This window comes from Schistocerca nitens, chromosome 2 (assembly GCF_023898315.1).
Source record: "Schistocerca nitens isolate TAMUIC-IGC-003100 chromosome 2, iqSchNite1.1, whole genome shotgun sequence".
NCBI lineage: Eukaryota > Metazoa > Arthropoda > Insecta > Orthoptera > Acrididae > Schistocerca > Schistocerca nitens.
The window spans coordinates 285,317,890-285,335,887 of NC_064615.1; the positions used below are offsets into that span (position 1 = coordinate 285,317,890).

The following is a 17,998-nucleotide window of genomic DNA, read 5'->3' on the forward strand; positions in this document are numbered from 1 at the left end:
TTTGGCACAAACACGGAAATGCCGTAGATGATATATCACGTTGAGATACTTGCAAAGGATGTTCCTCATTTTAGATAATTACAAAAGATATTTAAAGATTGGGCAGAGAACTTGTTTCCACAGTTCCATTCTTGGATGATACTGAGGATGGAAGGTACTTGTTTGCAGTTAGTTGGTTTACAGAAATGGTTGGACTGGTAAGAGAACAAGTATGTATTTTGCAGGAGATCGGATGGGGTTAAAGGAGGCAAAATTGCAGCTCCTAGTCAATTTGTCATAATAACTACTGCAGTTTCCAGTTATTGCTTCAGTATGTTGTGTTACTATAAGTTCTCTGTTTACAGAACTACCTCAGGGAACTCATCCGTTTGATGGTTCCCCAATTCTATAATCATCTGTTGCGACACAGTGATGCTATGGAGCTCCTGTTTTGTCACCGCTGGATACTTTTGTAAGTAACAATTTATCTGATGAAAATATTTTTACAAAATGATTAATGGAAAATCTCATATAAAGATGTGAAACAAATACTAACAAAGAGATAGAGGGGCTGGCCAGTACTTACCTCAGCTCAGTACAGCCGATAGATACACAAAAAACAGAACCAAAAATTTACGTTCCTAGCTTTCGGAACAAATGTTCCTTCATCAGGGAGAAGAGAGGGGAAAGAAAGGGAAGAAGGGAAAGTAGATTCAGTTACTCACAACCCAGGTTATGAAGCAACAGGGAAAGGAAAACAAGGAGGGTAGCAAGGATGGAGGCATGGTTGTCAGAGGGAAACCAAAGATATTCTACTTTAAGTACTGTGCCAGCTTCAGACCAAAGAGGATACATACAGAAGTAAAGAGGTATATAGTATAAAGATAAACACAACTATGTAGGATGAAGAGATGCGTGAATGGCTAAAGAGGAAAGGGAAAGAGGAGAAGATTGAAGAGTAAATGGGAGTGAGGTTGTTTAACGTAGGTTCAGTCCAGGGGGATGGCGGGATGAAAGGATGTGTTGGAGTGCAAGTTCTCATCTCCGCAGTTCAAAGGGACTGGTGTTGGGTGGGAGAAGCCAAATGGCACATACAGTGTAGCAGGTTCCTAGGTCCCTAGAATTATGCTGGAGGGCATGCTCCACTACTGGGTATTGGACATCTCCTAGGCGGACAGTTCGTCTGTGTCCGTTCATGCGCTCAGCCAGTTTAGTTGTTGTCATACCGATGTAAAAGGCTGTGCAGTGCAGGCATGTCAGTTGATAAATGACATGTGTAGTTTCACACGTGGCCCTGCCTTGAATTGTGTATGTTTTACCAGTAGCGGGGCTGGAGTAGGTGGTTGTGGGGGGATGCATGGGGCAGGTTTTGCAGTGGGGTCGGTTACAGGGGTAGGAACTGCTGGGTAGAGAAGGTAGTCTGGGAATATTGTAGGGTTTAACAAGGATGTCACGGAGGTTAGGTGGGCGACGAAAGGCAACTCTGGGTGGTGTGGGGAGAATTTTGTCAAGGGATGATCTCATTTCAGGGGTTGACTTGAGAAAGTCATATCCCTGGCAGAGTAATTTGTTGATGTTTTCGAGGCCAGGATAATATTGGGTGACAAGGGGGATGCTTCTGTGTGGTCTGGGGATAGGAACATTGTTGTTGGACGGCGAGGAATGTATTGCTCGGGAGATCTGTTTGTGGGCAAGGTCTGCAGGATAGTTGCGGGAGAGGAAAGCACTGGTTAGGTTATTGGTGTAATTGTTGAGGGATTCGTCACTGGAGCAGATACGTTTGCCACGAATACCTAGGCTGTGGGGAAGGGAGCGTTTGATGTGGAATGGATGGCAGCTATCAAAGTGAAGGTACTGTTGTTTGTTTGTGGGTTTGATATGGACAGAGGTGTGGATGTGAGCTTCAACAAGATGAAGGTCAACATCCAGGAAGGTGGCTTGGGTTTTGGAGAAGGACCAGGTGAAATTCAGATTCGAAAAGGAGTTGAGGTTATGGAGGAAATTAAGGAGTGTTTCTTCACCATGAGTCCAGACCACAAAGATGTCATCTATAAACCTATACCAGGCCAGGGGAAGCAGCTGTTGGGTCTTCAGGAAAGCCTCCTCCATGCGGCCCATGAAGAGGTTGGCATAGGACGGAGCCATCCTGGTTCCCATGGCCGTTCCCCTGATTTGTTTGTAGGTCTGGCCTTCAAAAGTGAAGTAATTATGGGTGAGGATGAAGTTGGTAAGTGTGATAAGGAACAAGGTTTTTGGAAGATCTTCGGGCTTGCGTTGGGAGAGGTAGTGCTCAAGGGCAGAGAGACCATGGGTATGGGGGATGTTTGTATAAAGGGATGTAGCATCTATGGTGACAAGAAAGGTTTCAGGTGGGAGAGGAGTGGGAATGGATTTGAGGCGTTCTAGGAAGTGGTTTGTGTCTTTGATGTAGGATGGGAGTCTGCGGGTGATAGGTTGGAGGTGTTGGTCTACCAGAGCTGAGATACGTTCTGTTGGGGCTTTGAAGCCTGCCACAATGGGACGGCCAGGATGGTCCTCTTTGTGGATTTTAGGTAATAGGTAGAAGGTAGGGGTACGTGGCTCAGGCGGAGTGAGTAAGTCTATGGAAGCCGTTGTGAGGCCTTGTGAGGGACCTTGGATTTTTAGGATTTTCTGCAGCTCAATCTGGATGGAGGGAATGGGATCCTGGGTAACAGCTTTGTAGGTTGAGGTGTCGGAGAGTTGACACAGTCCTTCTGCCACATACTCCACACGGTCAAGTATGACAGTTGTGGAGCCTTTATCCGCCGGGAGGATGACAATAGAGCAGTCTATTTTCAGCTCCTTAATGGCACGGGATTCAGCTGGGGTGATGTTGGGGGTTGTCGGGATGTTCTTCAAGAAGGACTGGGAGGCAACATTGGATGTGAGGAATTCCTGAAATGTCTGCAAGGGATGGTTTTGGGGGAGGGGAGGAGGATCCCTTTGAGAAGGCGGTCGGAACTGTTCTAGACAGGGTTCAACACTGGGTCTAGTATTTGGGGGCTGTGTTTGGGTAGTGAAGTGATATTTCCAGTTGAGGTTCCGAGTGATGAGAGGAGATCTTTAACCAGGGCAGTGTGGTTGAATTTAGGCGTGGGGCTAAAGGTTAAGCCTTTTGATAGAACAGATGTCTCTGGAGGAGAGAGGGATCTGGATGAGAGGTTTAGAACCGAATTGGGATTGGTGATATGTGGCATTTGACTGTGGTTATAGTTGAGATTTGGTCTGTGTGGGGTATGTGCTGGGATGGGGAGATTGAGTAGGGTGGCTAGGCTAGGTTTGTTGGCTATGAGGGGGTTTGTTGAAGGTTCTGTTGTGGTTGGTGTTTGTGAGGGATAGGGAGAGGGACCCCACTTCTTAGGTGTTGCACTAGCACTGTGGATAGTTTTTTCAGGTGGTGTGTGGCATGGAACTCAAGTTTGCAACTGGCTTCTAGGATGATGTTCCTGAGTGTGTTCTCCAAGCAAGGGTTTGAGAGGTGGAGGACTTTGAAGAGAGATAGGAGCTGTTGGGAGTGGTGGTTACATGAAGTAGTGTAGAGATTCAGGACAAGTTGGGTAAGGGCTAAGGATTGAAGGTTCTGGAAGTCCAGGAGAGACTGGTGGAAGGAGGAATTGCACCCAGAGATGGGAACTTTTAAGGTAAGTCCTTTAGGGGTAATTCCAAAGGTTAAGCAGGACCGGAGGAAAAGTATGTGGGATTGCAGTTTGGCTACGGAGAATGCATGTTTCTGGAATGAATGTAAATAATGTGGTATAGGATTAGGGTACACAGTGGGTAACTGGTGGGTAGGGAAATTAAATAACTAAAGTTAAAATAGTAATCATAAGAAGGAATAAAACACAGAGGGAAGGACGAGAAAGAAAGAAATTGTGTTGGTAATGTTCAATACCAAAGGAAGACCACTAAATAAGAAAAATACGGAAAAAGTTGACCAGACCAAGCAAGTATGTCCAGATCAGGGGAAAAGAACACACATTGCTCAAAAACAGAGGTAGCGAGTGGCGAAAAAAATATCGCGAGTGCCGCAAAAAAGATACATTCCTCGCCGTCCAACAACAATGTTCCTATCCCCAGACCACACAGAAGCATCCCCCTTGTCACCCAATATTATCCTGGCCTCGAAAATATCAACAAATTACTCCACCAGGGATATGACTTTCTCAAGTCAACCCCTGAAATGAGATCATCCCTTGACAAAATTCTCCCCACACCACCCAGAGTTGCCTTTCGTCGCCCACCTAACCTCCGTGACATCCTTGTTAAACCCTACAATATTCCCAGACTACCTTCTCTACCCAGCGGTTCCTACCCCTGTAACCGACCCCACTGCAAAACCTGCCCCATGCATCCCCCCACAACCACCTACTCCAGGCCCGCTACTGGTAAAACATACACAATTCAAGGCAGGGCCACGTTACACGTCATTTATCAACTGACATGCCTGCACTGCACAGCCTTTTACATCGGTATGACAACAACTAAACTAATCAAAATATCCACGGGTGTGCTGCCAGTCTATAGTGTCCAACGGGCACAATATTTCGGCGATCATACATGTCGCCATCATCAGGTGAACTGACGGACTGAGCTCCTGTGAACGTGCCGGCACGGAGATCCGTACGCTATGGCTGCTCAGAGGGAACTGGGTTCGGTCGCGGTGGCGGCCGATTTAAATACCCTCCGCCCGCGGCGCGCTCCCTCCGCCGTCCGCGCCCCGTGCCACGGTCGCGCGGTGGAACAGATTGTGACGGCGTCTGAGATGACGTCGGTGTGATGGCTCTGTCCGCTGTGGTTGTCACAACTATACGTTTGCTTGATTTACTCTTGATTAACCCAATCGCTGGTTCCCAAGCCTTGCTAAGATTATAGCCACAGTCACGGTTTATGAGGTCGTCATTGGTGCGAATTTCGATGGTCTCTCTAACAACGCTGTCCCAGTATTTGACGTCTGTACCAGAATCCTCGTGCAGTCATACTCCATAGCGTGATTTTCCGACAAACAATGTTCAGCGACCGCCGACTTGCTCGGATACATCAGTCGAGTGTGCCTCTGGTGTTCACAGCATCGATCCTCGACGGTACGCATCGTCTGACCAATATACGACTTGCCACATTGACACGGAATCTGGTACACGCTGTGTCAATGTGGCAAGTCGTATATTGGTCAGACGATGCGTACCGTCGAGGATCGATGCCGTGAACACCAGAGGCACACTCGACTGATGTATCCGAGCAAGTTGGCGGTCGCTGAACATTGTTTGTCGGAAAATCATGCTATGGAGTATGACCGCACGAGGATTCTGGTACAGACGTTGAGATACTGGGACAGCGTTGTTAGAGAGGCCTTCGAAATTCGCACCAATGACGACCTCATAAACCGTGACTGTGGCTATAATCTTAGCAAGGCTTGGGAACCAGCAATTGGGTTAATCAAGAGTAAATTGAGCAAACGTATAGTTGTGACGAACACGGTGGACAGAGCCATCACACCGACGTCATCTCAGACGCCGTCGCAATCTGTTCCATCGCGCGACCGTGGCGCGGGGCACGGACGGCAGAGGGTATTTAAATCGGCCGCCGCCGCGACTGAACCCAGTTCCCTCTGAGCAGCCATAGCGTACGGATCTCCGTGCCGGCATGTTCACAGGAGCTCAGTCCGTCAGTTCACCTGATGATGGCGACATGTATGATCGCCGAAATATTGTGCCCGTTGGACACTATAGACCGGCAGCACACCCGTGGATATTTTGATTATCAAATACGCCGGGGGAAACTCAAGAATCACAACAACTAAACTGGCTGAGCGCATGAACGGACACAGACGAACTGTCCGCCTAGGAGATGTCCAATACCCAGTAGTGGAGCATGCCCTCCAGCATAATTCTAGGGACCTAGGAACCTTTTACACTGTATGTGCCATTTGGCTTCTCCCACCCAACACCAGTCCCTCTGAACTGCGGAGATGGGAACTTACACTCCAACACGTCCTTTCATCCCGCCATCCCCCTGGACTGAACCTACGTTAAACAACCTCACTCCCATTTACTCTTCAATCTTCTCCTCTTTCCCTTTCCTCTTTAGCCATTCACGCATCTCTTCATCCTACATAGTTGTGTTTATCTTTATACTATATACCTCTTTACTTCTGTATGTATCCTCTTTGGTTTGAAGCTGGCACAGTACTTAAAGTAGAATATCTTTGGCTTCCCTCTGACAACCATGCCTCCATCCTTGTTACCCTCCCTGTTTTCCTTTCCCTGTTGCTTCATAACCTGGGTTGTGAGTAACTGAATCTACTTTCCCTTCTTCCCTTTCTTTCCCCTCTCTCCTCCCTGATGAAGGAACATTTGTTCCGAAAGCTAGGAATGTAAATTTTTGGTTCTGTTTTTTGTGTATCTATCGGCTGTACTGAGCTGAGGTAAGTACTGGCCAGCCCCTCTATCTCTTTGTTAGTATTTGTTTCACATAAAAATATTTTTACAGTACATTATAGTGCAACCTTCCATCTGTGTTTACAGTGTAGCCAACCAAATATAAATGTGAATTGCTGCAGTTTGCTGAACTTGACATAGTATTATCATAATTCATATTTTCTTTTCCAGGTGCTTCAAACGGGAGTTTCCAGAACCCATTGCCTTGAAAATGTGGGAAGCATGCTGGGCAAACTATCTTACAGACTACTTCCACCTGTTCCTATGCTTGGCTATAATCAGCATTTATTCGGATGATGTTGTGGCCCAGGACCTGCGCACAGATGAAATGCTGCTACACTTTAGCTCGCTGGCCATGTTTATGAATGGGGAGCTTATACTCAGGAAGGTACTTACATTCTTATGTAAATCAACAAGGAGAGTTTCTTTAAACACACTATAAATATTGGAAGGAGTAACAGTGACAACTCACCATATAGCTGCAGCATTGAGACATTGCCAGGTACATAAACAAAACTGTAAACTTACTATCTTTTGGACAAAATGTAATAACAGATAGAATAACCTCATATTTGCTCGTAAGACTGACCTGAATTTTCAGTCTGCAGTGCAATGTGGGCTGATTTGGAACTTCCTGGCAGATTAAAACTGTGTGCTTCACTGGGACTTGAACCTGGGATCATTGCCTTTCATGAACAAGTTCTCTTAACAGCTGAGCTGCCCAAACACAACTCACAACCTGGCCTCACAGCTGTACTTCCACAAGTACCTTATCTCCTACCTTCCAATCTTCGCAGAAGTCCTCCTGCACACCTAATGGAACTAGCACTCCCGGAAGAAAGGATATTGTGGAGAGATGGCTCACATGGGATATTGTTTCCAGAATGAATTTTCACTCTACAGCAATGTGTGCACTGATTTGAGATTTCCTGGCCAAGCCATGTCCCCGCAATATCCTTTCTTCCAGGAGTGCTTGTCCCACAATGTATGCAAAAAAAAGTCTATTGAGTTTGCAAGGTAGGAGATGAGGTACTGGCAGAAGTAGGGCTGTGAGGGTGGGTCGTAAGTTGTGCTCAGATAGCTCAGTCAGTAGACAAATTGCCGATGAAAAGCAATGGCCCCAGGTTCGAGTCTCAGTCTGGCGCACAGTTATAGTCTGCGAGGAAGTTTCATTTTCAGTCCTGTTTGTGCCTTCCAGTGACTCAATGGCTCAACTATGTGGTGAGTTCCGTCATATATGGTATATTGTTACCTTTATTCCTTCTGTTATTAATGTTACAAAAGGACTTTCCATTACCCTATCTTTATTTAATATGTACAAAAGCTGCCAAGTGCAAGGTGGTTACATATTTAACAAGTGTCAACACAGATGAAAGGCTGTACTTACCAACAGAGATTAGAGAGTAACAGTAATGCAAAATGGTTGTTGATTAAGCTTCTTGGTGGAACTATAGGTTTCTTGTGCTATTGAAGGATTTTTTAAGCACAATTAATAATTACCAGAGACTGGAAAATGTTGTATCTGGTTTTTGTCAAAGTTCACAACTATTTTTGTGAAAATTAGCATCTATTTTTTCTTTGGAAATGATTAGAAGCCTGAATTTTGAAGGTTGTCATGCCACATGTGTGAAGACAAATAAAGCCTTAATTCTTTGAAATTGGTTGTTAATAAAAGTGCTGCTTGGCAACTTTTTGAGTGGAATTTTTGCTTTTGCAAGAACTTCAGCAGCCTTTTTTTCAGAAATGGCCATCATTTATTTTTTGGCTGTATTTAAGCTCTCAACAAACAATTGTTCTGTTGAAAACCAGCAGCATTTTCCCACCAGTGAACTGAATACGTCTCTTGATTTAATGTATTTCTTCACGTTCTTTGTCTTTTCCCATCAAATTCTATGATTACAAAATCTACCTTTCATAGGCACTCACAGCCATGCGACCCATGCTTGACAACACTACTGGTAGAACTGACAAGGCACATAGTGTAGAAGTATGACCAGAAGTAACTATTCAAGCATTAGGGGGAGAATTTCAGGGGTGGGAACAAGCTGATCTCTTCTGGTGTTGTAAGGCTCTTAATCGAAATCCATGATGGAACAAGTTTAATTGCTTCACTCATTTCAAAATAAGAAAAGGAAACAATGAAAAATGCACAGCACAAAGCATTCAGGAGTGCCTACCCCACATTGCTTGGTGATGTTGGCAGAGTATTGTTAATGATGTAGATCAAGCCCAATCTCTAAAAGTATTCGATCCAGCCACTGTTCAAATATCCACCATGTAATTTGCCTCAGTTCTTTGCTGCTGTTCCTGCACTTACAATTTTCTACAATTACAACTTTCTCTATATAAATCATCTTCAATTAAGAGGCTTGTGTAGATTCCAACGCTATCCATGAAGTCACTTATATACACTGCTGGCCACTGTAAATGCAACACCCTGAGGGAAGCATCCGAATCAAGTGAAATTTACACCATGGGTTTGCAGCGACGAGATATGCAACTGATTAGAATTTCAGCGCAGATGCACATCACGTGCGCCTTTGTCGCCACCTCATAGCGCCATTTAAGGCTTGGCGATTTCGACGAGTGTACGTTCGGCACGTGTGTTTACCTTGTGGTTGTTTCACAAGACGATCAGTTATGCCTCGTAGACAACAGCGAACATCGTTTGATCAAGTATCCGAGTTCGACAGAGGAAGGATAGTGGCTTACCAAGATTGTGGATTATCATACAGAGAAATCGCTAGTCGTGTTGGACGAAACCAAACAACTGTAATGCGGATATGTGACCGTTGGATGCAGGAGGGTACGACGGACTGACGTGGTCGATCGCATTCACCTCGGTGCACCATTGCACGTGCTGATAGGCAAATTGTGTGCATGGCAGTAACGGATCGCTCAGTGACATCCCGAACCATAGCACAGCACATTGCGTCTGTAATGCATCATCCAGTGTCTGCGCGTACCATTCGACGCCGTTTACAGCAGAGTGGTCTGTCCGCAAGACGTCCATTGCTTCGTCTACCATTGACTCAGAACCACAGATGTCTCCATCGCCAATGGTGTGATGACAGACGGATGTGGACAGCAGAATGGAATGACGTTGTCTTTACTGACGAGGCAGGCTTCTGTCTGCAGCACCACGATGGTCGGATTCGAGTGTGGAGACACCGTGGAGAGAGGATGCTGGACAGCTGCATTATGCACCGCCACACTGGTCTTGCACCGGGTATTATGGTATGGGGCAGTATTGGATATTACTCTCGCATGCCTCTAGTACGCATTGCCGGTACTTTAAATAGCCGGCACTACATATCCGAGGTGCTGGAGCCAGTTGTCCTTCCTTACCTTCAGGGCTCGGCCACAGCCATATTTCAACAGGATAATGCGCGACCACACGTGGCACGCATTGTCCAAAGGTTCTTCATCAATAACCAGATTGAATTGCTTCCCTGGCCGGCTCGCTCTCCGGATCTTTCTCCGATAGAAAACATGTGGTCCATGGTTGCTCAACGAGTGACCCAGATTACATCCCCAGCTGCCACACCAGATGATCTTTGGCAACGTGTGGAAGCTGCTTGGGCTGCTGTACCCCAGGAACACATCCAACGTCTCTTTGACTCAATGCCGAGATGTGTGGCAGCAGTGATCTCCAACAATGGCGGCTACTCTGGCTACTGATTCTGGCAGGAACCACATGTCACAGACGTCTGTAAACGTAATCATTTGATACTTGGTCAACATGTTATCTACAAAATAAATTTTGTTGTGCTACCTCTTGTCTTTCTTGGTGTTGCATTTACGGTGTCCAGCAGTGTATGTTGTAAACTGTAATTGTCCTATAACATTCCCTTGATGTTATGCCCAAAACTACTTTCACTTTTGAAGGTTACTCTCCATTAAAAATGGCAAGCTATTTTTTTATTTAAATCCAATTACGAAGCTGGCTTCTGTATGTACATATTTTATTCATCAGATGACAACACATTACTGTGCCGAATGCCTTCTGTAAGTCAAGGAACATATCTACATGGGTGCTCATATCTACTGCTTTCTGTATCTTGTGAATGAATAGAATGAGCTGGGATTCACAAGGTAGTTGTTTGCAGACTTCATGTTGGTTCCTACATAGGAGATATTCAGTCTCCAGAAATGTCACAATACACAAGCATAAAACAAGTTCCAGAATTTTACAAGAGAAGGAAATCAATAATGTACACCAACAGTCATGTGCTTTTGTTCAGTGTCACTTATTAAAATAGAAATCATGTACACATTTTTCCAGTCACCTGGAATGTTCTGTTTCTCCAGTGATCGATGACACATTGCTGCTAGAAGATGAGCAAGTTCTTTCACATACTCTATGTAGTATCAAAGAGGAATCCCATCAGATCCTGTGGTCATTCCTTTGTTGAACAATGTTGAACAATATTGTAGTTGATTTTCTATCCCATCGTTACGTATGTTCATATTTGTAATTTTGACCCAAGTTTGACGATTGGATGGCTAAAACAGAACATGACATTCCTCAGTGAAACCATTTTGGAAAATGAAATTTATTATTATGGCCTTCTCTGTGTCATCCTCCACTTGGTGTTATAATGCTGATTGCGTGACTGCACAGTTGGCTTTGATCTGTTTTGATGTATCCTTTGACCGAAATTTCTTAGCTTTTTTTTGTCAGATTGGTAAATAGAATTTTACATTTGACTTTGTTGAATGTTTCGTGCATAGTTTTTCTTATGATCATTTTGGTTTCAGTTAGTTTTTGTTTTACAACAAGGCTTCGGCTATGTCTAAATTTGAGCTCTCTTTGCCTTCAGAGCAACACTTTCTTACATTGCTTTTGAATGCCAACAGGTCTTTCCCATCCTTCACATTTTTGCTTGGCACACACCTGACAAAGACATACTACACAACACACTTGAATTATGTCCATTTATACTCAATATTGTCAATCACAGAGATAAATGTTTGATTTGGACTGCTCTACTAATCTGAAATTTGTTTCTTTGCTGCAGTTACTAAGCAGAAATGTAAATGCAATCTCTTAGGTTTTCTTGGCATGATTGTTTATGGTGTGCTTCTGGGTGCTTTCCCGAGTTGTTGGCAAGATAAATACTATAACGGGGCAATGGAAATTCCAAAGTCATAACAATAAAAAAAGAGAAAATCTGATGTCACCACAGCGATGGGTGGATGCATTTGTATGTCCTTAGTATTGTGTGAGGGAGAGTGTGTGCTTACTAGAAAAAAGAATAGTAGATCAAAAACTAGTAAATCCACTGTATTCTTTTACGCACGCGCGCTCGTGTGTGTGTGTGTGTGTGTGTGTGTGTGTGTGTGTGTGTGTGTGTGCGCGTGCCAAGAATGAATTGGCTGGAGGTGAATGGAAAGTCCATAAAATATGTTATACAAATTTTGTGTGTGCTGTGCTAGCAAAATTATAGAGGATATAAAATAGGCAACATTGTCAGGTAACATGTCCAACATGCCATCACAGAGTTGTATAAAACACTTTTCCATCTGTATTTCAGAGTAATTTGTAATGGCATGTAGAACATGTCACCTGATGGCATTCAAAAAATCTGAATAATTGTAGTGAGAAAGCATTCTTCAGAACAGCAGCTGTGGCACTTAATTACTTGTCTGTTTTGTTTTTTGGATGTTAGTATTACATTGTTGTAGCATTAGTACATTATGCACTCTTGAGCAGTTGAATTAGATATGTCATAGGGAGAGATCACTCCTGCCAGCATGACATGGAAAAGTTTCGTATTTCATGTTACTTGAGTGCTGTCAGTCCCAGTGCTGACTGGCAGCATGATTGTCAAGTACAGGATGAGCAAGACATACGACAATAACATGTTTGATCGCAGATGTTTGAGGCATCAGACATTTCATCTCAGAGACTGTGCAAGTCATGGACATTTGGTGCACTACCATTTCAAGGATGTATCATGTTTACCTAAATTCAGGGAGACTTGCAATTGCCAGACTCATCTGCTGTAGGCAAAAATCTGTTAATGATAGAAGTCTCCAAAGGCTGTGACAGATTAATAGATGTGCCACTATCCAGCTAATAGCTTGCCAATGCAATGCTGGACAATAGTAAGAAGCCACACCAGCCAGAATCACCTTTGGATTATGGGGAACATAAACCACTGACCTACGCGTGTCCCATTGCTCACCGTACATCACAGAGATTAGCACAGGCACAAGAAAACTGCCATTGGCTGCTCTAAATATGAAGAAAGCCGCTTGGACTGATGATTACATATGTGTGGCAGGGTAAGGGTATTTCATAAATTACATGAGCCAACATTGTAAGTGCAGTGAGTTTAGTATGTGGGAGGACAAGTAACAAAGAGAGATGGAAGTAAACACCATGGTGGAATGGAGAAATGAAAGATATAGTGCAGAAGAGGAATGGAGCCTTTTGGGTATGGTTCCAGAATAGCACAGTAGAGGCACGAAAAAAGTACCAGACAAGAAAGAAAGAAGCTAAAATAGTAGTGACAGAGGAAAGAAGAATGTGGAACAACGAGTGGGACTAGACCAGTGCAGGAGAGTGAAAGGTTAAAAAAGGTTATGTATGGAATGGTTAAAAGTGAGAGGCAGAGTCAAATGACATGTTGTTCAAATGGGGAATTAAAGTAGCCAAGAGGTAGAAAACAAGGTAGTATTCAAGATTAGATGGAGGGAGTATTCTCGAGAACTCTCAAACCCATAGATATTTGGAAGAGGGGGAGGAAGAAGAGGAACTGCAAAGAGAAAAGGCTTAACATGGAGGAAAGTCAAAGATGCATTAAGAAAGATGAGAGGAAGGAAGGTGCCAGCCAGGTTTGGATGAGGTGACTATAGAGATGCTGAGAGCAGCTGGAGAAGTGGTGACACAGTTGTTCTATTGAGTGATGAATGGGGGGAGGGGGGGGGGGACCAGACCTCAGAAGACTGGAAGAAGGAAATAATTATCCCAGTCTTCGAGAAAAGTAATATAAAAAAAGTTTGAAAACTATTGAGGAATCACATTTATGATCCTTTGTGTGAAGACCTTTGAGAAAATTTTGGGAACACAAAATAGAGACAAGGATGACAGAATATCAATGCTGTTTCAGAGCAGGAGGGTCCTCAATAGATCTAATTTTCATGGTAAGGCAGCTACAGGAACACCACTATGAATATGGAATAGATTTACAAATGGCCTTCCTGGGCATAGAAAAAGCGTTTGATAGTGTATGTAGAATGTAGAAACAAAGTACAGAAGTCCCTGGAAAGCAGACGAGTAAGAAAGAAAGCTGTATGGAGGATAGGAGAAATTTACTAAGGGAGTGTGAGCTGTATCAAAGTGACAGGAGAGAGATCATCATGGTGATGGATGAGTTAATGACCAGAGTGGCACAAATAATTGGTAAAGGAAAGATGAAAGCAGTGGTGTTTGCAGATGTGATGTAATGATTGGGAAAACAAGGAGGAGGAAGTACAAGAACAGTTGGACATATGGCAACAAATAGTCCAGCGGTATGGGATGAAACTTAGCACAAGTGTGAAATGATGATCACATCCAAGGAGAAGGAAAAAGTCACAAATGAAATAACAGTTGATGGGAAACAACTGATGAATGTGGGGAGTTTCAAAAGTACCTGAGAAGCTTAATACAGGGGAATGGAAGAATTGACAGAGAAGTAAATGGCCATGGGAAACAAGTAAAAGCATTCAGGAAGAGTGTTGAAAGCCTGATATGGAAGTAGGATGTCCCTCAAAACAGTAACAAGGATATGTATTTGCCATATTATATCCCACTCCTGATGTGTGCCTAGAAGATCTGCGTAAAGAAAGAAAAAGAGGGAAGCCAAGCCAAATATAAACTAGTAAGATGAAATTTTCAAGAAATAGTACTGGAGTGACAAAGATGGAGAGATTGAGGAATGAGATGAACAGGGAATTACAGGAGGACGGAACATTACAGGATAAGATAGAGGAATCAAGTCTTAGATGGTATAGCATATATGCCTGAATTTCCAAGTTACGAGGCAATCTAGATTAATGTAGAGGCAGAAGTACAACCTCAAACAGCCATGATCGATATTGTACAGCATTTATTGTGATGACCAGCATTTATTGTGATGACCAGTTTCAGCAAACTACATTAGCCTTATCAGATCATTTGCAGTACATTCCACTGAATCTTGATCAAATGAATATTATATCATATCATACCATATCATAGAAGAGGAGATCTAATGAGAGCAACATAGTTTGCTGAGACAGGTTATCACAATAAATGCTGGACAATAGATATCCTGGCTGTCTGAAGTTGTACTTCTGTTTCTACATTTAGATGGTACAGACGTGTTAAGCAAATTGGGGGCAAAGAGGATATGCAGAAAGAGACACGAGATGAAAGGGAAGGGAAAAAGAGTGGGAGGAAGACCAAGAGACAGATTTGCTGGAGGGAGTGAAGGACTGTGTACAAAAGATAGAGAAGGCTGCATTGAGGTGGAGACTGAGGGATGCTGGGAAGACAGATGACCATGTAGGTCTTGTGTTCCAGACAGACCTGGCCAATGGCCGGAAAACTGTAAAAGATAGTGGTGGTGGTGGTGGTGGTGGTGGTGGTGGTGTGGTGGTGGTTGTGATGATAATAACATTGTCCTGTGCCTTCAGGAAGGCAACACACTGCTCCTTCACTCTGTCAGGCTACACAGTGAACACATTTGGACCCCTACTCTGGCAGCAATTGAAGGGTTGCACATCAGGATGGCTTCCCAATATGTCCCAAGCCACAATCTGCTGCTGCCTTCATTGTGGTGGATGTGGGTGCCACATGGTACTAACAAGGAATCACTAATACTGTTGCTTACGGGTGTATAATCAGAGTAGACATATAGTTTTGACTTGCATACTGTCTGAATCCCATTATAAAAATGTTTTGTTATGTTATTTGTTCAGGCAAGAGGTCTGCTGTATCAGTTTAGGGAGATGCAGCGAATTCCATGCACGGTCGCTGGCCTTTGTCAGCTGTGTGGACCTGGCATGTGGGACTCCACACATGCACCTGTTGTTGAATGCACAAGAAACCATCTTCCTGGGCAGTCATGTCCTCATCGTACTTAGAGCTGGAAGGACAATAAGATGTAGTATGTGGCCCTGTGGTTATGAAAACTCTTAACCAGTCATTTTAACTACACAAAAAAAGATTCACTTCTTCTATTGCCCAGATGCACATCACAATCAAATATTTGGAAGTTTGGAGAGGCATTTCACTTATAAATTCATACTCTCCTGCACCAGGACAAAAGCAGCTAAATAATCTCAATTTGTATATTATCCACAAATTATTTTTTATAACCAGTTTTATTGGTGAAATACTTTCAAGTATGATTTTAGTTGTGGAGGGAAGAGTTTATCTCTTGTTTTATGGAAATATTTCAGGTATGTACTCTTTGTTATTACAGTGAGAATATTGTTTTTATTAGAGAAACTGTACATTCCCATCTTCTTGTCTACTATTTTTCAGTACTATTCAATACATTTATAAAGACAGCAACAAGAAGTTAAGTGATATATATAAGCCACTACTGAATTCCATATTATGTATATTAAAGGGGACCTGCAATGTTATGCACCTTTAAAATCTACTACAAATGTAATGGTACTAAGTATCTCATTAATTATGGGGGCCTAAGTACAAGAGGTGCTGCCAACATATCAGAGTAACATGATTAAATGTCATTTTGTCTATTGCAGTAGATTGTGCTACTGAAGTTCAAGTATAAAGTGTTGTACAATACATATATATATATATAAAGATTTGTTGCATGCTTTTAAAAATAAGAAGTGAAATGGGTGAAAGCAACCACTCATGAATTTATTTTTATGATTAAATTATGTTATACAATATTTTACAGCAAAAAAATTGTTTTTTTAACAGCTGATTCACTGTGTTCAAAAAAGGACAGTAGAGAATTTTAAATGTGTGTTGGTCTTTGTAAGTATCCATTATTTTTCTTAAATTTCATTGGCTTATCTTTGACAAAACATTAAATATTTAATCAGATTTATATTTTTACAAGAACAAGTATTTTATTTATTCTTGTTATTATGTACCATTTTTTATTATTAACTAAAACATGTACTGTGATATTTGATTATGTATAGAAACTTTAAATGCTGTTATAAATATGTTGAGACGTATCATACTGAATTGTACAAACATCACAGTCTGTGCCATTACGAACATTATGTTTGAAGTTACATCTTACTTTTGTCCTGAAGGGCACATTTTATATAGTACAAGTTTGTGGTTAAGACTCTGTAATGAATACATTTTAAGAGAAAAGCAATACTTACCGGAAAGGAATGAAAGTTGTGTGTTATGGTTAAGAAAGATTTAAGATAAAGAACTAAGAGTTTCTTCTTCCATTTATGCTGGAAAAAGAAGTTTAGAATTCTGGAAGCTCAGTAATGAGTATTCGTTATGGAGCCTTACTGCAACCACCATTTGTTTCCGCTCAGTGTTGCTTTTCTATGTGTCTGCAATGAAAAATGTAAGTTTTAGAAACTATGTTTGTTAACTTTTGTTTCTGGCAGTTGTCTGCAGTAGTCTGTCTTTACTAAGAAAGGGAAGTTTTTACAACATGCCAATTTCTCAGCTTCTTTCACATTTACTATATTTGTCTATCATAACTAAAATATTTTAAAGAGTCATACAAACTTCAATTCTAGTCATATTGTTGTATTTAAAGTCTGACCACACATGTGGAAAATGCCAAATATGTACAATAATTGTATTTATAAGGCTATTATTTTATGTAAAAAGGGCCATAATATTTACTCTGGAATAAGATACAATAAATATTACATGCGCATATTGCAATTTTGTGCCATAATTCACTTATGGGCTGCCACCATTTATTTTATTTACTGTTATTGCATTGTCACAAAAATGCTATTTACAGAAATGTATTCTAATAACTTTCCACATTTATTTAGAAGCAATGGGTAAGAAATAATAATGCAGTTTGGTATTAAGATGGGTATACTGTACTGTCAAGAAAATTTACAATTATGCTGCCAGCATTTATCAATAAGTAAAAGAGTCTGTTTCAATTTAATTCTATCCTTTCCATATCTCTGACTTGTTAACTGCCCTCTATGTTATTTATGACTTATCAGTTACTGCTGTTGCCAGCTATTGTATTGTTGAGATATCTCTCTCTCTCTCTCTCTCTCTCTCTCTCTCTCTCTCTCTCCCCCCCCCCCTCCCTCTCCCTCTCCCTCTCCCCCCCCCCACCCCACCCCCTTGTCCTCTGATATTAATGCAATTCTGGTAAATTCTGGATGGAAAAACTAGAACATACTAGCTCATTTTTCTTTAGAGTACAAAGAAACATACGTACACACCATTCACTTCCCCCCCCTACACACACACTGCTGTCAGATCAGAATTTTAATTTCCGTCAAGACCACAGCTTTAACAAGTCATATACATGAAGGAGGAGGAGGATAAAAGATTTCTAAGACATTGGCTCGGTATTTTGTAACTGTGTATTGTGAGAAGT

General features: G+C 42.3%; 1 protein-coding gene across 1 annotated transcript in view; it reads left to right on the plus strand.

Moving 5' to 3' along the window:
- The window catches only part of LOC126236034 (TBC1 domain family member 16), a 105,407-nt gene extending 88,153 nt beyond the window's left edge, over nt 1–17,254 (plus strand). The window contains exons 10-12 of the mRNA XM_049945066.1: nt 345–451; nt 6,606–6,822; nt 15,387–17,254. Coding sequence (XP_049801023.1) covers nt 345–451; nt 6,606–6,822; nt 15,387–15,551 — 489 coding nt within the window. The 3' untranslated portion in view covers nt 15,552–17,254. The remainder of the gene's footprint in view (nt 1–344; nt 452–6,605; nt 6,823–15,386) is intronic.
- The last annotated feature ends 744 nt before the right edge of the window (nt 17,255–17,998 follow it).